Raw genomic sequence first — 22,128 nt, forward strand, 5'->3', positions numbered from 1 at the left:
GATGACGTAGCACGCAGAGGGGGCGGGGCACGCAGGTGACGGCGGCGCGGCTGGTGGATCGCTGGGCGGTCGGGCTGCTTGACTGGCTGGCTTGGCGTCTGGGCCGTGAAAGTGTGACTGCCTGTTCTTGCCGGCAAGTTCCCCTCTCCAGCTGCCCGCCCTTCATAGCATGTCCCCCAGAACCCGGGGAGCGCAGGCAGGGCTGGCTTAGAGAAGACGCGGTCGCCAGCGCTTGGGCCACGGACGTCCCAGTCTCCTCCTCTGTCTCTGGAGAACCACCGGGCCGAGCGGCTGGGAGAAGCAAGCCAGAGCCTTCCAGGGCCTCGGGCCCGGGGACCCAAGGAGGATGAGCTGGCTCTTTCCCCTGACCAAGAGCGCCTCCTCCTCCGCAGCTGGGTCCCCCGGTGGCCTCACCAGCCTCCAGCAGCAGAAGCAGCGCCTGATCGAGTCTCTCCGGAACTCACACTCCAGGTGACTGGTCGCTGCCTCTCCACCGGAAGAAAAAGTAGGGCGGGAGGGCGGGCTGCTCTTAACTACCCTCGCCGTCCCTCAGGTCTGCTCCCCAGCAGCTCCTCCTGTGGTTTACCTCCCGTGGTTCTGGGTCACACGCTTGCTCTCCCACTCCTGTCCCCTTTTACTGTTTTCCTCCGGACCCTCCCTGCCTCCTGCCCCACCGCTGCTCAGCGCTTCTAACTCGGATTTGCTCATCCCTACTGACACATCGCTGCTGACTTTAATCTCTCTCACAGTCTATTTCCAGTATCCCTTGCTGTCCCGGCTTCCCCACTAATCTTTCCCTTTGCTCACCTTATTGCCGCCTCGGCAGAATTGTTAAAATACAATTGCGAAGAGTAATCTCCAGGTTTCACAAAGAATGGAAAATAGAACTGTTGCAACATCAAAGGAAAGGGAAGCCAGAGTTTTCATCAGTGAATGCTTCTCGTATGAGAGTCACGTAGTCTGTCCTCTTTGAGTCTCTAAGATGTACCCTGTTCCAGCAGCCTCTCCCCATCTCACAGCTACCAGTGCCTGCACATTTCTCACGCCTTTCATAGTCTTGCTCCACACTCAAGAATTACCTTATGTTCATCTTGATTGTTCTGTTGTCTTCCTATGAGTTTTTCATTTTATCGTGGTCAGTTTAGAAATATATTTACAATTCATATTATTTCAACTCTTTTTACTATAAATTGGCTTGCTGCAGCCTTTTACATTGCAAAGGCCTGTGGCTTCTAACGGTTTTCAAAAATTATAACTGCTTCTTTATATTATACGCATTTTGCAAGTATATTAACAGTTTCACACTATTTTATATAAAGATGACAACGTTGTCAACATTGTTAAGTCCCTAACCCCCACCCTTTTTTTTTTTTTTTTTTTTTTTTGAGACAGAGTCTCGTTCTGTTGCCTGGGCTAGAGTGCAGTGGTGCAATCTCAGCTTACTGCGACCTCTACCTCTCGGGTTCAAGCAATTCTCCTGCCTCAGCCTCCCGAGTAGCTGGGATTACAGGTGCACACCACTATGGCTAGCTATTTTTTTTGTATTTTTAGTGGAGATGGGCTTTCACTATATTGGTCAGGCTGTTCTCAAACTCCTGACTTGATGTTATCCACCTGCGTCTGCCTCCCGAAGTGCTGGGATTACAGGCAGGTGCCACCTCACCCAGTCCCTAACTCTTTTAAAGATATTATTTTCGTACAGTTAAAAAATACATACCCTGAGATAATAAAATTGAATAATTCCTGTCCAAAATGGAATAATTTTAAATTAGATAGTCTTGTTAATAGAAAAATTCACTGCAAAATCAGTTTGGCTAAAATAAGGCCCGATGCTGGCTGAACTTCAGGTGTTTCTTGGTTCCTTGTCTCAATTGTTCTGTTTGTTTAGAACGTTCAAAAGGTGAAATTTTACTCTATTTAACGGAAAGGAATGGCAGGCTATTATTGGTGGCTTTCATTTTGGAAAGTTAAGTTCACAAAGTTCTTACAAGTCAGTCTTATTCCAAATCATGTTCAGTACTGAACTTTAAGAGCTATTCTCACAAGATATGCTTATTAAATAAGGTGACTCATTTTTAACATGTTTGTTCCCTTAGAAGTTAATACCTTGGTAGAATAGTTATGTACTGTACCAGTCCTGCTACTACAGAAACACTTTTTGAGAACCACCCTTTTGGAATTAATTGCTTTTAAACCTTAGTAGATATTATTATGTTAAATATTTTCAATGCTGACTAATTTTTTTTCTTCGAGGTTGGAGTTTAATTTTTTAAATATTCCAAAGTCTCTTACTGCTAAGACTGGTAAGTAAGGAAAGCAATTGATCTGAAATTTATAATTTTGGACTCCCAAATAAAGTGAAATTTTATAGAAGGAATTGTTAATGTAAGGAGTTCTGGAATTGGCTTAAGAGGATTAGTAAATACCCTGAATTGGTTGCAGAAAGGATTCATTTCATATATTATTTTTTGAACCAGAAATTTTGAACATATGATTGATTGGACACGGTTGCCGTAGATAATGTAATGTATTTTGTAGTGTTATGAACAAATAACTTTAAATATTCTTTTAAGTTTGTTTGTAAAAATCCTTGAAGTTTTATTTGAGATATTTTACATTTACAAATTATAGTTGAATAATTCTGGAGACGTTTAAGTAGGTCATATGCTTCCAGTTTTTCAAAAAATGGCACAATCCCAGAAAAAATGCCATTCACCTATTCTTCTTAGTCCATCCTTTTAAATAATGACATCTGATATATTTTTTTTGGCAATTTTTAAAAATTATACTTCTAATGACATCTATTTTTAAGCTAGGATGTAAAAATAATCTATCTGTATGGTATCTGATGTAAAGATGGAAGTGGTGTGACATCTTTCCTCATCAGTCATAAGGGGGACAGCTGAAACTCCTATAACAAAAGACAGGTAAACAAGAGAAAAGTATAACAGATTTATTTAATCAACGTTTTACACTGCATGGGAGCCTTCAGAGCTGAAGCCCAAAGACCCAAGGAGAACTGTTTATATTCATGATTAGCTTCAGTGAAGAATGGACAGCCATGCAGAAATGTGTTGGACAAAAGTATATAGTAATGGTAATAGACAGAGGTGGGGGAAGCCCACAAGGCCTATCTGTTCAGATTTTTCTTGGCGTCTCTGTATGGCATTCTCCTCTTCTAGTGTACGGCCTGGGACATCTGCGGAATGAGGGTCTTCAGGGCAGAAGGGAAAGTGAACTTTCTGTATTTATGTCCTTTGTAGGGAAGAAGGGTTCTAGTTTGTAATATACCACCTTGGGGAAGAGGAATCCTGGTTTCTGTGACTTCTTCAAGGGAGGAAGAAGGGCAGGAGAAGGTCAGAGAGAACTTTGCTTCTGAGGCTTCCAGACTTTTTAATTCAAAGTACTCAGTTTGCCAAAGTGCAATATTTTGGGATATTGTTTCTGAGTCCCAACACTGGCAGTATGTTCCCTGATTAGCTAAATTAGTGGTACAATTTTCACTTAAAGATTTTTGTGCAAACAGATACCAATTGGTTATTCTAAAGGTATGGTGTGTAAAAGTTGAAAGAATTTCCAATTTTTTTATGAACTGTACAAAAACTTGTTACATGAGGAACATCAGTATCTTGTTACATGCTGCCTACCTCCCTCATGTTTCATATTATGTCTTTTCTCCAAATGTAAGGTCAATAGATGAATATCTTTTTTTGGCAGTGAAGGTATCTTTTTATGTCCTTATAATTCTGAAAATTCTACTTTAACAGTCTCTTTAAGTCTCTTTCTCTAATGATTATGGACTTCTTTTTAGTCGCCGTAAATTCTTATCTCCTCATCTTTCTCTGTCCTCTACAAAAAAATAGGTGAATTTTATGTATATTTCTTCATCTGAGTCTCACCAATATGCAGGGCAAATGAGATAACTGTCAGATGACAAAATTAAAAAAAAAAAAAAGTGTTGTAGCCAAAGTGTTTAAGTCAGCTGTGAAAATAGAAACTAGAAATTATGTAGACTGGGCTCAAGTAATATGTTCTATCATCTGAGTAACAGTTATCACACTATTCAGTTTATCACCAAAATTCCTGACTTTATGGTCAGGAGTAGAACAAATTCTAATGGTTCTTATACTTCCTGAGGAAGCTGACTTTATGGACACTGTTGGTTTTTTCCTCTGTGAGGCCATATACTTTGTGAAGGCTGGGATCTTTCAACCCAGCCTCCACTGGGGGTGAGTAAGAATTGTTTACACCAATGGAGATGGTCTCGTCACTCTTCCTCCAAGTTACTGTGGAAGCAGGATTCTTGGTCAGTGGGTGTTGGAGAGCAATTCTGCTGGCAAACTGCTCAAAATGTTTTCTCAATAATAGTAAGAAATGTCTGGGAAGAAGAAATGTCTCATGTTTTGGATATTGTTACCTTAGACAACTCTGATCCTCCAATTCCTATCAATAAAATCAGGAATTGTGATTCCTGTCATGCAGGATTTTTGATAACTAAATAATATATTTAAGACATTTGGAAATGTATCTGGCACATAGTAGGCATATGACAATTACATTTTCTTTTTTCCACTGGATGGAATCAGTGTGCCTGAAACCTTTGCCTCTTAGCCTGTAAGCTTCTAGCCAGCTTGTTGTTTATGGATCTCTCATAAGCCTACCTACAACTCATTTGTCTCTGGCAGGACTACTTCTGACTTTCTGTTTAGAAAGCAAGTTCATTCCAGAGAGTTAGTTTCTTCACAAGTGGAATGAACCCATTTTGAAAGGCTTTAGGCATGATGCAGGTAAATAACCTAAAATATTATCTTACACACAGGAGATGTAAACAGCAGTAGTTATGTATTTTGTTCTTGTACATATCTTTAAAATAATAGTGCCATTCTCTGTAGTCTTTAAAAATTGTTTTACTACCTTCATTTGCTGCTAGTCTCCGGATTCCATTGTTCTTTCTGATTGCCTAAATGTTTAGCCTTAAAACTTCTTATAGTGTCAGCTCTTGTGTAGTTCTCCCCCACAGCTGCTAAGCTTTATGCTTTTGCTCACAGCTGTAAGACTTTCTCCACCCATCTCATGGGTTTCTGAGGAAGCTTAAATTCCATGCTCTTTTTACAGAATTGACTCTCAGCTCATAAGGACTCACAAACAAACTTGGTAGCACAAGAGATTGTAATAAGAAGATATAGGTGTTGTGTGTATTTGAACCTGTCTCATGTTATATATTTTTATGAAGAGGATCCAAGTTTACTTTCTATTTATTTTTTGAGACAGGGTCTCACTCTGTCACCCAGGCTAAAGCACAGTGGCATGATCGCAGCTCGCTGCAACAGTCCTCCCACCTCAGCTTCCCAAGTAGCTGGTACTGCAGGCACATGCTATCATGCCCAGCTAATTAATTTAATTTTTTTTTTTTTTTTTTTTTGGTAGAGATGAGGTTTTGCCATGTTGCCCAGACTTGTCTGTCAAACTCCTGGGCTCACGCGCTCTGCCTGGCTTGGCCTCCCAAAGTGCTGGGATTACAGGCATGAGCTGCCACACCCAGCCTAATTTTTCTTTATTTAATAGACTTTATTTTTTAGTGTAGTTTTATGTTCACAGCAAACTTTTAAAAAGGCATGAAGATTTCCCCTATACCCCCTGTCCTCTCCAACTCTTCTTTTAAAATGGAAAATCTGGAAAGATTGGTTTCCACATAGCAATATTTACTTTAAGCAGAAGAGTAACTATCTCCTTTCCTGGGCTGCCCACTACCCATTTACCAGTTTGCAATTTACTCCCTGTTGTACTAGAAGCAGCTGCCTTCATTCATGTGTGTTACTTAGATCCTGTAGTTATTTGATACTAAAACTTCTTTATGGAAGGAAATAACATTAATTTGCAACAAAAAATTCTACAAACATCTGTTTGCCTTAAGCCCATTGAAGCTACTGAAATCTACAGAATGTCAACTTTTGACTCTGAATGCACTTTGAGCTCTATATAGTAAGCTTTAAAATTATGCATATCAATCCTGTAATTAAGTGAAAACTAATTCGATACATTAAGTTATATAGTTTATTTATAACCAGTGATTAAGACTTAAAATTGCAGAGTATATGACACAATAAAGCATGGTACCATTTAAGAAATATCTTAAACAGCTCAAGTGCTATCTTCAGTTAATTTTCTCATTAGCAGTATTAGTCTGTAACTGCTTTAAAAAAAGTTATGGGCCAGGTGTGATGGCTCATGCCTGTAATCCCAGCACTTTGGGAGGCTAAGGCAGGTGGATCACGAGGTCAGGAGTTCGAGACCAGGCTAACCAACATGATGAAACCCCGTCTCTACTAAAAATACAAAAAATTAGTTGGGTATGGTGGCGGGCACTGTAATCCCAGCTACTTGGGAGGCTAGGAGAATTGCTTGAACCTGGGAGGCGGAGGTTGTAGTGAGCAGAGATGTTGCCACTGCACTCCAGCATGGGCAACAGAGCGAGACTCTGTCTCAAAAAAAAAAAAAAAAAAAAAGTTACGGTAAGTCAGTTATTTCTCCATTGCTAGTTAAATCAGCCACATCTGCCCCTCCCCCCAACCTGAACTCCTTCCAGACTTTCTACTGTTGCTCACCTAAGCCAAAAACCTGTACCATCTTCCATTTCCATTCAGTCTTCCATTTCTACTATCATGAAGTTCTAACAATTCTCTCTGCCTCCAGTCTTGTTCCTTCTACCTTTTCTTCCACATTGCTGCCAGAGTAATCTTTCTAAAATCCAAATTTGACCATGTTACTCCTTTCAGTAGCTTCCTAACTCTTGTCAAAAAAAGGCCAGCCACCTTAGCTTGATTCCTGGTTGTCACAGAAGATGGTGATGTGACTGGTGGAAAGATATCAAACAAAAAGTAGCATTTCATATATATTGCAAGGGATATGGAGACTTTTTTAGAACTTGTGTTATTTTGTATCTGAAGCTTTTCTGATAGTGTTTTCTCCATCTAAAATGTATACTTTATTTCCCTGATTCACTTTTCTGGATGTTAACACTTTTAAATGTAACCCAGATGTTATTTTTTCCAGAAGATCTCACCACCACTGGGTTAGGTGCTTTCTTCTGTGTTTTCATAGCTCTTTGCACATCTCAGTCATTATTATGTGTTCTATTCAAAAAAATATAAAATAAGTGGTCCATGTCACACAGATTTGGAAAACATGCAGTTTACTTGGAATTTCTCAAAGTCTTTAATGTACTAACATGCATCAGCATTCTCCAAGAGACAGCTATAGTATGAAGGATTTTCCAAACAACACTGAACCATTTATTGGAGCTGTTTGTTTTAAATTTCCAGTTTCTTAATTTTTCATTTTTATATCAGCTGTGTGTGTGCAAGTGCTATTTTCTCTTGTTCCGAGGATAGTAAGTATGTAAATTTATAGTGTCTTTGCTCTGTTAACTGTTTCCTTGAGTTTTTGTGTTTTAGTTTCTTGAATTTGGGGCATAGTTTGAATGATTTTGTTTTATTCAATCCTTTATGATGTTCTCATTTCTGTATTTGAGGTTCCCTGTTGACTCACTTGTGAATACTTACTCTGTTTACCATACTCTGCTTCTGGTCATGAAGAATAAGAATGGCATGTCCTTAGTTAGGGCAAGCTGCTAGTTATCTTCTGGAAAAGGTGGTTTCCTGGGAGTCATTAGCTTCCATTAGGTTAGTTATTTCCTGAGGTTTCTCTGCTAGCTTAGAGAGGCTATCTCTGTTAATCTGAGTGCAAATATTACACTGTTTATCAGTAAGAACGAGCGGGGAAAAGAGGCTAGTTCCCTAGCCTACCTGTTGCTCCACTAATGTCACCCTGTTGATTAATTACCCTGAGAAATGCTCCTGACCCACCCTCTTCCGCCCAAACTCTTGGTTTGCACTGACTTGGTTCAAGGGCTTAGAGGACCTTCAAATTGCTTCAAACTTATGTTTTGGATTGTGATTGTTTTCTGTATTTCCTTTTTTCTTCTTCTTTTTTAAAAAATGTTACCCATTTCCTTACATTTAATCCTATCTTTTTGTTTGTCACGGTTTCCTCAGAATTTATCTGTACATTGTAGTTTTTGCTTTTCAGCACTGTTACAGATTTGTTTTTTAAAAATCTGTTTTGCGCTTCTGTCAAAACATCACAAGTACCCAATAAATATGTATAAATATTATGTATTCATAATAAATAAAAATAAAAAAACTTGATTTTTTAATATCTAAATCTTGGAGATTTAGATAGGATATTTGTCTGTCTATTTAGATACATTATTTGCAAGATTTGCCTATAAACATTACTTGAGTTACCCTACACTGTGGGAAATGTGTGACATTATTGTCTTGAATTGATCTTTTTAGTCACTTGAGTTTCTCATCACATCATATTCATCTCTATTTCCATTTCCTTGCAAGATGCTGGTATATGGTAGCTGTTCAGTTGAAGTGAGTCTTATGAAATCAGAGTTTACACAAAATATAAACTAAGTGATAAATTATTATTTATTCTGCAAAACGAATCTTAACCATAACTGATGCCTCTATTGCAATTTTAAATCTTTTAAAATTGATACATAATAGATGTACATAGTTTTGGGGTACATGTAATAATTTAATGCGTTCATATAATTTGTGAAGATCAAGTGAGTATAATTGGGTTAGCTATTACCTTAAATATTTGTCTTTATGTTAGTAATGTTTGAATTTTTCTCTTCTAGCTATACTGAAATGTATAATAGATTATTGTAAACTGTAATCACCCTTATCTATTGAATGCTAGATCTTATTTCTTTCATTAACTGTATATTTGAACCAACAATTAATTTTATTTCCCCTCCCATTTACTCTTTCCAGCCTCTGAAACCACCAAGCTACTTTCTTTCTTTGTGAGATCCACTTTTTTAGCTCTCACATATGCAGTGTTTGTCTTTTTGTGTTTGTTTTATGTCACTTAACATAATGACCTCCAGTTCCACTCATGTTGCTGCAAATGACAGAATTTCATCCTTTTTTATGGTGGGATGATATTCTGTTGTGTATTATGCCACGTTTTCTTTATCCATTCATTTGTTGATGTGTACTTAAATTTATTACGTGTTTTGGCTGTTGTGAATAGTACTGCAATAAATGTGAGAGTGCAGCTTTGGCAATATACCCAGTAGCAGAATTGCTGAATCATATGGTAGTTTCATTTTGTTTGTTTTTTTTTTTTTCAAGGTTCTAAAGGTGCAGAGATATTTTTAGTCTTTTGAGGATCCTCCATACTGTCCTCCATAGCAGACTCCACATTAGTTGTACTAATTTACATTCCCAGTAGCAGTGTATGAGGGTTCCCCTTTCTCCACATCCTTCACATCCTTGCCAGCATCCATTATTGCCTGGCTTTTTAATAAAAGCCATTTTAACTCGGGTAAGATGATACTTTTTTTTCTTTTTTTTTTTTCCCCCCCAGAGACGGCCTCACTCTGTTGCCTAGACTGATCTGGAACTCCTGGGCTCAAGCAGTCCCACTTCAGCCTTGCAAGTAACTGGGTTTATAGGTGCATGCCACCACACCTTGTATGCTTCTTTGGAGAAATGTTTGTTGAGATCTTTTGCCCATTTTAAAATCACATTATTTGTTTTTCTGCTTTTGAGTTGTTTGAGCTTCTCATGTATTCTGGTTATTAATTCTTTGTCAAACGGATAGCTTACAAATGTTTTCTCCCATTTTTGGGGGTTATCTCTTCACTTCGTTGATTGTTTCTTTGCTGTGTAGGTTTTTAGCTTGATGTAATCCCATTTATCTGGTTTTGCTTTGGATGCCTGTGCTTTTGAGGTCTTACACAAAAATTCTTTGCCTAGAACAATGTCCTGAAGCATTTCCTCAATGTTTTCTTTTAGTAGTTTCCTAGTTTCAGGTCTTAGATTTAACTCTTTAATCCATTCTTTTTAATTTTGTGTATGGTAAGAGATAGGGGTCTAGTTTCTTTCTTCTGCATGCAATTACCCAGTTTTCCCAGCACCATTTATTGAAAACATCATGCTTTCTCCATTGTATGTTCTTGGTGCTTTTGTCAAGGTGAGTTGGCTGTAAATGTGTGGATTTGTATTTGGGTTCCTTGTTCTTTTCCATTGGTCTATATGTTTGTTTTTAGGCCAGTATCATGTGATTTGGTTACTGTAACTGTGCAGTAAATTTTGAAGCCAGGCAGTGTGATGCCTCCAGCTTTGTTCTTTTTGCTCTGGGTTCCTTCACCTATTCAGGGTCTTGTGGGTCCATGTAAATATTAGGTTTTTTTTTTTTTTTTTTTTCTATTTCTGTGATGCATGTCATTGGCATTTTGATAGGGATTGTACCAAATCTGTAATTTTGTTTGGGTAGTATTATCATTTTAACACTATTTATTCTTCCAGCCACAAGCATGGAATATCTTCCCATTTTTTTTTTGTACATGTCTTCTTCAATTTCCTTCATCAGGGTTCTATAGTTTTCCTTGTTTAGATCTTTCACTTCTTAGGCAAAATTGTTTTCTAGGTGTTATATATTCTTTGTAACTATTGTAACTAGGATTGCTTTTTTTTTAGATTGTTCACTATTAGTATATATAAATGCCACTGATTTTCGTATGTTAATTTTGTATCCTGCAACTTTATTGAATTTGCTTGTCAGGTGCAGTCTTTAGGTTTTTCCAGGCATAAGATTATGCCATCTGCAAACGAGGCTAATTTAATTTCTCTTTTCCATTTTAGATGCCGTTTATTTCTTTCTCTTGCCTAATTACTCTGACCAAGACTTACACTATTATATTGGATAAAAGTTTGAAAGTAGCTATGCCTGTCTTGTTCTAGATCTTAGAGGAAATGCCTTCAGTTTTTCCCCATTCACTATGATGTCAACTATAGTTTGTCATATATGGCCTTTATTATTTTGATGTATGTTCTTTCTATACCCAGTTTGATGAGGGTTGTGATCATAAAGGATTTTATTGAGTGCTTTTTCAGCATCTATTGAAATAATCATATGGTTTTTGTTCTTGGTTCTGTTAATGTGATACATCATATTTATTGATTTGCATATATATTGCACTGTCCTTGGATTCCTGGGGTAATCCCACCTGATAATAGTGAATGATCTTTTTAATGTTTTGTCAAATTTGGTCTGCTAGTATTTTGTTCAGGATTTTTGCATCTATGTTAATCTGTAATATTGGCCTGTAGTTTTTCTTTTTCTTGTTTCTTTGGATAATGCTGGTCTTGTAGAATGAGATTGGAAGTAGTCCCTCTTCTTCAATTTTTTTGAAGCATGAGCAGAATTGTTAGTAGTTCTGTAAATGTTTGGTAGAATTCATCAGTGAAGTTATCAGGCCCTCAGCTTTTCTATGATGGGAGACTTTTTATTATAGCTTTAATCTCATTATTCATTATTGGTTTATTGAGGTTTTCAGTTTTGTCATGGTTTAATCTTGGTAGGTTGTATATGTCCAGGAATTTATGAATTTCCTTTAGGTTTTCTAATTTTTTAGCATATTAATGATTCTTTGTAGTTCTGTGGTATCAGTTGTTACATCTCCTTTTTCATTCTGACTTCATTTATTTGGGTCTTCTCTCTTAGTTCATCTAGCTAAAGGCTTGGGATGATTTTGATTATCTTTTCAAGTAACCAACTTTTCATTTTGTTGATTGTTTGTATTATTTTTTAGTCTTAACTTCATTGATTTCTGTTCTGACATTTATTTGTTTCTCCTTTTAGGTTTGGTTCTTGCTTCTCTAGTTCATTGAGGTGCATAGTTAAGTTGTTTATTTGAAGTCTTTCAGCTTTTTTGATGTAGTCATTTATTGCTGTAAACTTTCTTCTTTGTACCACTTTTGCTTTATCCCATGGATTTTGGTGTGTTCTATTTCCATTTTCATTTGTTTGAAGAATTGTTAAAATTTCCTTAAGGGCTTCATCAACTCATTGGTTGTTTAGCAGCTTGTTTAATTTCCATATGGTTGTGTAGTTTCTGAAGTTCCTCTTGTAATTGGTTTCTAGTTTTATTCCATTGTGGTCAGAAAACATACTTGATATGATTTCTGATTTCTTTGAATTTGTTCAGATTTGTTTTATGGCCTAAGATAAGTTCTGTTCTGGAGAATGTGCAATGTGATGATGAAAAAATATATTCTGCAGCAATTGAATCTCAATTAGGCCTGTTAAGTCCAATGTGAAGTTTAACTTTGATGTTTCTTTATTGATTTTCTGTCTGGATGATCTTTGCATTAGTGATAGTAGGGTGAAAGTCCCTTATTATTGTACTGCAATCTGCCTTTCCCTTTACGTTCATTTATGTTTGCTTTATGTACTTTGGAGCTCTGGTTTTGGGTGCGTAGATATTTGTAATTGTTATATCTGCTTGCTGACTTAACCCCTTTATCGTTTTATATAGGAACCTTGTTTCTTTTCATAGTCTTTGATTTGCAGTCTCTTTTATTTGATGTAAGTATAGCTATTCCTCCTCCTTTTCATTTTCAGTTGCATGAAATACCTTTTTCTGCTCCTTTGCTTTCAGTCTACATGTGTCTTTATATGTGAAGTGAGTTTCTTATAGGCAACATATTCTTGGGTCTTGTTGCTTTGCTTTATCCATTCAGCTACTTTGTGCCTTTTAATTAGAGAATTTATTCCATTATATTAATTATTGATAAGTAAGGACTTCTCCTATTTTGTTGCTTGTTTTCTGGTTGTTTTAAATCTTCCCGCTTTCTTTCTTCCTTTCTTACTGTCCTCCTTTGTAGCTAAGTGACTTTCTTTGGTAGTATGTTTTAATTTCTTGCTTTTTTTTTTAGTGAATCAAAACTATAGGGTTTTGCACTATGGTTTTCATACAGCTTACAAAAAACATGTATAACAAGTTATTTTAAAGAGACAGTAACTTACCTTAGATCACAAAGAAGGTAATAGGAACAAAAAATATTATGGTTTGACTCCTTCTCCCCAACATTTTGACTTTTAGTTGTCTCAGTTTATACATTTATATTACCTATCACTTAACAGGTCACCATAGCCATTGTTGTTTTTGATAGATTTGTATTTTGGGCTTCATACTAGAGTTATAAGTGTATTGCACACCATAATTACAGTATTAGAGGATTCTGGGTTTCTCTGTGTACTTAATTTTACCAGTGGATTTTATGCCTCCAAATATTTTGTCTTTTCACGTTAGTGTTTTTTTCTTTTAGACTGATGAACTTCCTTTAGTATTTCTTGTAAGACGGGTCTTGTGGTGAATTCTCCATGCTTTTGTTAGTGTGGTAAATATTTTGGGTCTCTTTTATATTTGAAAGATAACTTTGCTGGATACAGTATTTTTGGATGGAACAGTTTGTTTGTTTGTTTGTTTGTTTTCCTTTCAGCATTTGGAAAATGTTGTTCCACTCCCTCCTGGCATGTATGGTTTTCATTGAGAAGTCTGTTTCCAGACAGACAAATTAGAGCTCCTTTATATGTTATTTGCTGCTTTTCTCTTGTTGCTTTTAGTTTCCTCTCTTTGTGCTTCACCTTTGAGAGTCTGATTATTATATGCCCTTATAAATAAGTAGCCTTATTTATGTCAGATTTGTTTGGTATATCTGACCTTACAGTACCTGAATATTTTTATCTTTCTCAAGCTTTGGAAGTTTTTCTGTGACTATTTCTTGGAATAAGCTTTCTACACATTGCTCTGGCTCAACTGTTTTTTAAATACCAGTAATTCTTAGATTTGGTCTTAAGAGGTGATTTTCTGTATTTTGCAGGTGGTCTTCGTTTCTTTTCAGTCTTTTTTCTTCTTTCTCTGACTCTGTATTTTCTAATAACCTGTCTTCAGGCTTACTAATTCGATTTTCTACCTGATCCATTCTGCCATGGAAAGCCTTTAATAAATTTCAGTTCAGCAAACATATTTCTCAGTTCCAACATTTGTTTAGTTTTTCATTATTACTTAAATCTCTTTGTTAAGTTTCTCTGATAAATTTTTGAATTTTTTGTTTTATCTGGGAGATCGATGAGTTTCCTTAGAACTGCTATTTTCATTTCTTAGTCAGAGATCTCACATATTATTATCTCATTAGGGTCAGTCATTTGTTCTTTGCTTTGTCCATTTAGGGAAGTCAGACACCCTGTTTGCTCTTGTTTCTTGCAGATGTGCACTTATGCCTTTACTTTGAAGAATTTGTTATTTATTCTGGTCTTCTCTCTCTGGCTTGTTTTGGTTTTATTGAATATATTTGCCTAAAGGCCACTATTTGGTTGCTATCTCCTTTTTGCTTCCCAGTGGCACTTTAAACCCAGTTTTGCCTTAGTCTAGTAAATACTGGAGCACTACCCATCTCTAATGGGGGAGCTCCCAAAGAGGGAAGTGTAGGAAGGCTTGCAAAGGGTTCCTGCCCAGGGGATCTGTGGAACCTGTCTCCTACAACGTGGAGCTGCTGAATAGGCACTCTGATTTGGTGTTTTCTTCGGTTCAGTAACAGTTTCCTGGGTTGAGGCTGGTAGTCTTGCTTCTCCCCTTTTCCCTTTTGTCTCTGCCTGTCCTCAGGGATATTTCTCCCTTCAGTCCTCATGATGATTCCAGTGGGTTGAGTCAGGGATGAGTCTCCTGGCAGGGAACTTAGAATGGTGGGGAAGCTGATTGTCCACCTCAATCTCTCTTTTTCCAGTGTAGAAACTGTGGGTTGAAGGGAAATTTTTCTCATGTTTGGTGCTGGGAAGACTGTGGGGAGAGGCATCACAAATATGGAAGTCTGATTCTCTTACCATCTGCTCAGAGTTTTTTCACTTCTCTGTGGTCCTGCGAAGTGACCGATCCTCATATTTGAGTTCTGGGATGTTGCTGGTGTAAATCTCTGCCAAGACCAGCTTGGGTGTAGAGACCCCAACCCAGGTGACACTGAAAGAATTAAGAAACAGCCACAAATAGAGTACATAGTGGGACTATTGGGGCTAACAGCCCTCGGAGCTTAGAGCCTCAGGGGGCTAACAGTATTCTGGACTGAGAGCCTCTTGCAGGCTCTGACCTGTGTATTTATTCTCTCTAAACAGGTGACTATTATTAACAAACAGGTGTTCTGTGTTTCCTCATAGAACAAAAATAAACTAGGCAGTTAGCTGGTGCCTGCTTACCACTGATGAAAGACAAACCAGAAAGCATTCTCCACTAGGGAGCCACAGGGGCAGGGTCACATATCCTGTGCTTAAAAAACTAGTTTAACTGGTTGGTATATGATATACACATACTGTTCACTACTTTGGAACACCCTGAGCAGTTTTCCACTTGGGGATCCAGCTCGGTTTTCTTTGCCATGGCTCTCAGCAAGAAATACAGTCCATCCTACACTCAGCAAATCTCAGTGTTACATATTTCTTCTTGGTTTTTTGTGGCGTTAAGTGAAGCCAGCTTGCTTCTACACCACCCTGTTGGAACTGAAAGTCTCTCTTGCATATTAAGATCTACTTGTTTACGGTTTGGGGGACTGTCAAAGAAATGAGGATACCAATTAATCATATATTCTAATAACAAAGTTATATGTTATTACAGCTTTATTTTAGCCCCAACAAATTCAGTCACTGAGGTAAAACCATAGTAATTCTCTTCTCCCAGAGAATCTAGAAAAAATAATTATTAATTTATAGGTCATTTAAATTTTCTCTTGTGGTGTGATTAAACTATTACTTTAAAATATGTATGTGTGTATTTACATTGAAAATACTACCACTGTCATCATAAAGATATGGCTATAAGAATGTTTATCAAAGCATGGCTTATAAGAGTAAAAACTGTAAAAAATTTCAATATCTATTAATAGAAAATACCTTAAATAATAGTATGACCATGTACTAGAACATTATGCAACCATTAAAAATGATATTGTAAAATAACATTTACTGGTTTGGAAAGACAATCACAATTAAGTGGGAAGACGAACTTACAAAATTGATGTACAGTATAATTATATTTTTGTTTTAAATAAGGCTATGAATGTACAAATAAGTTTAGAAGATTATACAGCAATATGTTAACAGTAGTTTTTGATGATATGATAACCTTTTTTCAATGAGAATGAACGTTTTGGAATACATTTTTTAAAGTTATTAAAAATAGCAACATATTCAAAATCACATTGGTGATGAATATTCAGGAAATGATTCCTGTTTTAATTAAAACAATTACATACCTATTGTTTTATCTAATGCAGCTAATCAAATGCATTTCTAGATTGCCATGATTAACTTGTTTTGGAATTTGTTGATGGCTCAACTGTCATTAATATAAGTATCACCTTCTGTTATTTGTGATACCTAGTTTGTGAAGAAAACTCATAAAAAATTTTAGTAACTGTCAGCCATATAACTGGAGAAAATGAATTGGACATTTCTAACTATTTAAATAAAAATTATTTAAATCAAATTTATTTTAGTATGTTTTAAATGAAAACTTTTTGTAAAAATCTAAACAATGTTTGAAAAACTGATGAGTTAAAACTTGGAAGGCCAAGGCAGGTGGAACACTTGAAGTCAGGAGTTCCAGATCAACCTAGCTAGCATGACAAGACCCCATGTCTACAAAAAAAAAAAAAAAAAAATACAAAAATAACAGGGCATGGTGGCATGTACCTGTAGTCCCCGTACTTGTGAGTCTGAGGCAGGAGAATTGCTTGAACCCAGGAGGTAGAGATTGCAGTGAGCTGAAATCCTGCTACTGCACTCCAGCCTGGGCAACACAGCAAGACTCCCTGTCAAAAAACAAAAACCTTAATACCATAAATCTAGAGAGGGACCAACTTGCATGTTCTAACTGCCTATTTAATAATAGCTAATATTTATGGAACAGTTATTTGCCTGATACCATATTGGGGCTTTACATGCGTTATTTTGCTTAATTTAACAAGTCTTTTAGGTAGTTAGATGTTTTTAACATCCGCCTTCCCCATTTTGAGAGAAAAGGCTTAATGTACCCATGAAAGTGAATAAATGGTAGAGACAGGATTTGAACCCAGGAAGACTGACTTGAGAGGCAATGCTGTTAATCACTAAGATGCTGTACTTGACTTTGAACTGGTGGTTGCTTTTGTGACTAGTATTTATTTCCTTGAGCAATGACCTCTTAAGGTTCTAAAACAATGTAGAGGAATAAAAAACTTAGGCCATTCTGTTGATTATGTGTTGTTCATGCAGTGGAGGAGGTTTTCAGTCCAAAACTAATTCCCAAAGAGAAACTTCCATAAAAATTGTTCAAGTCCTAGTGAGTATCCGTTTGAGTCTTTTTTTAATTGTTTCTTCTAAATGATAACCCCATTCCTTAGAATGTCAGAGAGGAAAGTTTATCTACGTCTATAGTTTCTCTGTAACGCCATCCCAACACTTTTGAATCTTTTAAGCTATCTGAGATTTACATATCCTAGACGCTGGATTCTTATCAAAGGACCAGAAATGGACAGAAATAAGAGGTTTTATAAAGCTATTAGATGAAGCATCCAAAAGAACAAAAAGCAAATTGTTATTCATATGCCGGGCATTTGAAGGGTATTCATGCTTGAAGAAGTTTCGTGTCCATTTGAATATTAAGCTTTCTCTACAACTTCACCTCATTAATACTACTTAGCATTTTCCCTCTTGGAAATATCATGAATATTGGTAGAATTTCAAGTAAAGCCCCTAAAAGACTTGTTTGGTATACTATAGTTATAATAATGTATGCCTGCAAATAACAATAAAACAAAATTATGAATGTAGAGTGTTAGTATCAGGGACTTATAAGGCAAGAATTATATTCAGCTGTCAGTACCAAAGACCCAATAATGGTGGCTAAAACAAGATAAAAGTTTATTTTTCTCTCATATAAAAAAAAAATTCAGAGTTTGACAATGTCATTGTCATCAAGGACCCAAGCTACTTCTTTCTGCCTAGCTTTCCTTAGTGCATGGCTTCGATTCTAAGGGTCACTCATGGTACAAAATGGCTATTGGAAGTCTAATTCCTAGATGGAAGGAGGAAGTAGAAGGAAGGCAGGAAGGGCAAAATGGGCTGATATCAATTGTCTATTATTTTGTTTTGTTTAAGCTATTTTCCTGGAATTTCTCCCTACAGCTTCCCTGTACATTCTATTGGCTGAGAGTTAAATCCGTAGCAACAACTACCTATAAGAACTAGAACATTGCTATCCAGAATAAAATCAGGCTTCTTTACTTAGAAAGAAGTGGGTAACTGTTTTTGGAAAGCAGCCAGCAGCCTCTGTCATAAGACTGTAGGATACATCTCACCTAGACTTTTAAGTTCAAGCTGTTAAGACCCAGACTTCCCCAGCTGTCTATATAGCTGGATAGTGGCAGTTAGAATCAGAACCCAGATGGCTTGCCGACCTTTATTAACCAGAGAGCACACAATTGTTTCTGCAAATGATAAATGGGATAAAGTGATGGTAAATCAATCTAGCATTAATGAAGAGGTTTTTTCCTTGCCTCTTTACCTCAACATCCCCTTCCCCTGGATGGTTCAGACTATTACTGCTTACTTAGTTGATGATCCTTTCCAACTGTGATCATTTTCCTTCCCCTCAAGATACAAGTTATGCCAGCAATCCTGATTCTGTGATTAAAAATAAAGGCAGCACTTAACATTTGTTTTTAACCATAATGGTTTCATGACTTTGGGTAAGCTTTTTTTAAATTTTCTCTTACAGTATAGCTGAAATACAGAAAGATGTGGAATACAGATTGCCATTTACCATAAACAACTTGACAATTAACATTAATATGTGAGTAGAATTCTATCCTACTTACTCATTTAAAAGGACTTACAGTTTTTTTATTGTTTTGTTTCTTAGTTATTAGAAGTAAGCTTTTAAAAGTGAACTTATTTCAAATAATTTATAAAATAGTGCACAATTCAATGAGATAAAAATTTTTGAAAACTGTCACTAAGTTATAGTGCTATAAGAAACTAGAGAAGAGGAATGCAATAAAAATGTGCAATACTGATTCTTAGTACTATAATTGTTTTTATTGATTAGCACTAAAATCTTCGCTGGAGGTAGACTGAACAGTGATAAAAAACAAAGGGGATATATATATATATATATATATATATATATATATATATATAATGGTCATTAGAGATAGAGTCACCTTTAAATCAGAAACAAGTTAAAATATTCCAAATTTCAGCAACAGATAATACTACATCAACTGGAAAGTTCAAGTCTAGATATGATTTGCTGATCATTTTTATGAAAAAAGTTAAGAATATAATCATCAGGTTTTTACTTAAGTTACAAAAATTTGGACAGTGATTGCTGAAGTAGCTATTTAGCCTTAAATGCAGCAATGAGGATGTAGTGTGAAGAGATTGTGATTACCTCAAGTTGCATTAAGTGGCTTTTGCTAGAACAAGTGTTTGGGCCAGAGAAGAAGGCACCTAACTTGAAAGTATTCACTTTCACATTCTCATTGCCTAGCATAGTGCCCGTACCTAGGAGGCCTTATTAAATACTAATTGAATGAGTGAATTAAAGCATGAATATATAACTGCTATGTTAACTTGTTATATATGAGCTTTTTGTATCCTCACAGCAGCCCTTCAAGTTAGGGCAACTACAGAAACGTGATTAAGAGCATAGTCAAGATAACCAACCTAGATTGTCTGGGCTCCAAAGGCCATTTAGTGCCTTTTTTGCCAAAGTAGTTTTAAAATCTTCAACTATGTAAATGAAGTAGTTTTATCTCTTATCAAATGCCCAGGTAGAGCTGAGCAGAGGAGGCCAAAAAGGACCCAGTTTTCTTTTCAACAGTGCTACTAACAAATAGTTTTCTGAGCCAACAGGGGAACAAAGAGGCAATTCAAAGTAAAATATTCTTGAGTTTTAGAGATTTGGAAAACATGGTTTTATATCCAGTAAACTCTCATTTTTAAGTTTTAAAGATTTCACTCACTAATCTTGGTTTTGTAGTATTTCAAAAAGGTTTAAATTTGCACTTTTTTTTGGTGTTGAAAACTTACTGTTCTTTACTTGAAACCATGTGATTGACCTCTAAGTTGGGAGAGATGTATCATTTATGGCATTTAGAAGGGAGCCATGTAGAACCAAGTCTTGATGACAGCTACATTTCAATCCTACTACTTTCCATTTTATCCTCTTACTCTTTAGAAGTACAATAAATAGTGAAATAATGCTTCACAGCATTTTATTTGTTTTTATCTTACTTTATTTTTTTAAAGATGGGGGTCTCACTATGTTGTCCAGGCTGGTCTTGAACTCCTGGGCTCAAGTGGCTCTCCTGCCTCAGCCTCCCAAGTAGCTGGGACTACAGGTATGTGCCACTACGCCCAGCCTTGACAACATTTTCAAAGTAGAAAAACCACAGGAAATTTATATGACTAGAACCTGTGGTCCAGTAAATAACCAGACTGGACTAGTATGGTTCACCTGTTACAAATGGCTGATCTAATTTTTACCTAAGATTTTGTATAGCTTGGTGTATTGTGTTTGAAAGCAACTAATGGGCATGATGTGAAGAGTATTCTATAATTCATGTCCATATTTCACATAAGAGTTTACTGTGTTGAATAACTAGTCTTATTACCAAATTTTCTTTTTATATATATTTTCAGACAACACCGTAATAGAGCACTTATTGCTAAATAATGCATATCAAAGTGTGAAAATTTAATTTACTTTTAAATAACTTTATTTTAAGAGTTTGACTGTATAATGTACCTTTGTTATCTTCGTTTTTGTCTTTCATCTGTTCTACCTGTATCAGATTGCTTCCTCCACAATTTCCTCAGGAAAAACCAGTGATCAGTGTTTATCCACCAATACGACATCACTTAATGGATAAACAAGGAGTGTATGTTACCTCTCCATTAGTAAACAATGTATGTATATGGGATAATTTATTTAGGGGTAATACAATAGGTGTATTACTTTTCTACTAAATATTTTAGAAATCTGAAGTGCATTTAAAGTTTCATTTTGTCGTGGGGAATTTTTTAAAAATTGAATATTTAAGACTATGCCTTAACATTCTTAGAATATGATATGGCTGATTGTGAAAGATTGTAACTTACATATACTCTACTATTTACCTTTGAACCCTCAAATTACTGTAAATCATCAAATATGGAAATATTTCACACCATTATTGATTAAATGGACTTTTAACCTGTTTACTAACTACCAGATATTTATAATATCGATTGTATAAAAAAGGTTACAGCTTGTGAATTCCTAATATCCTTTTTTATTTAATTCTTGACCTGTAAAAGTAAGTTAATATTTAGAATGACATTATCCTAATGTGACTGTTTAATCTTTTTCTGAAAGTGATTTTAATCATCATGTATTATTGTTACTTTCAGTTTACAATGCACTCAGATCTTGGGAAAATTATTCAGAGTTTGTTGGATGAGTTTTGGAAGAATCCTCCAGTTTTAGCCCCTACTTCAACAGCATTTCCTTAGTAAGTATATTTCTAATAAAAAAGTCTGCATGTATTTTAATTAATTAATTTGTTATTTATTTCTTTTTTTGAGACGAAGTTTTATTTTTGTTGCCCAGGCTGGAGTACAATAGTGTGACCCTGGCTCACCTCAACCTCTGCCTTTCAGGTTCAAGCAATTCTCTTGCCTCAGACACCCAGAGTAGCTGGGATAATAGGCATGCACCACCATGCCTGGCTAATTTTGTGTTTTTAATAGAGACAGGGTTTCTTCATGTTGGTCAGGCTGGTCTTGAACTCCTGACCCTCAGGTGATCCGCCCGCCTCAGCCTCCCAAAGTGCTGGGATTACAGGCATGAGCCACCACAGCCAGCAGTATTTTAATTGATTAAAGAAAGCAAAACATATTAAAAAATTCAAATGATGTTAAAAATTAGTCCTCTGATTTCTACTTCTCCACCTTCACACAAATACATCCACACTTTCAGAAGCACCTGTTTTACTCTTTTAGCTGTCTCTTTTTTTTTTTTTTTTGAGACGGAGTTTCACTCTTGTTGCCCAGGTTGGAGTGCAGTGGCGCAATCTCAGCTCACTGCAACCTCCCCCTTTAGAGTTCAAGTGATTTTTTTGCCTCAACGTCCTGGGTAGCTGGGATTACAGGCATGTGCCACCACTCCTGGCTAATTTTTTATTTTTT

General features: G+C 36.3%; 1 protein-coding gene across 4 annotated transcripts in view; it reads left to right on the plus strand.

Annotated features, from left to right (window-relative positions):
• Nucleotides 1-60: 60 nt before the first annotated feature.
• VPS37A (VPS37A subunit of ESCRT-I) overlaps nt 61-22,128 on the plus strand; it is an 89,918-nt gene continuing 67,850 nt past the window's right edge. The window contains exons 1-4 of one of the 4 annotated variants that reach the window (XM_017539629.2): nt 61-471; nt 18,674-18,748; nt 20,754-20,868; nt 21,352-21,452. In XM_017539629.2, the coding sequence (XP_017395118.1) occupies nt 347-471; nt 18,674-18,748; nt 20,754-20,868; nt 21,352-21,452 (416 nt within the window). In that variant the 5' untranslated portion in view covers nt 61-346. Of the gene's footprint in view, nt 506-7,592; nt 7,617-18,673; nt 18,749-20,753; nt 20,869-21,351; nt 21,453-22,128 lie in introns of those variants that run through there. The other 3 variants (XM_017539628.1, XM_017539632.2, XM_017539630.2) reach the window with 3 other exon arrangements.

The sequence above is a fragment of the Cebus imitator genome, unplaced genomic scaffold, assembly GCF_001604975.1.
Source record: "Cebus imitator isolate Cc_AM_T3 unplaced genomic scaffold, Cebus_imitator-1.0 Scaffold120, whole genome shotgun sequence".
Lineage (NCBI taxonomy): Eukaryota > Metazoa > Chordata > Mammalia > Primates > Cebidae > Cebus > Cebus imitator.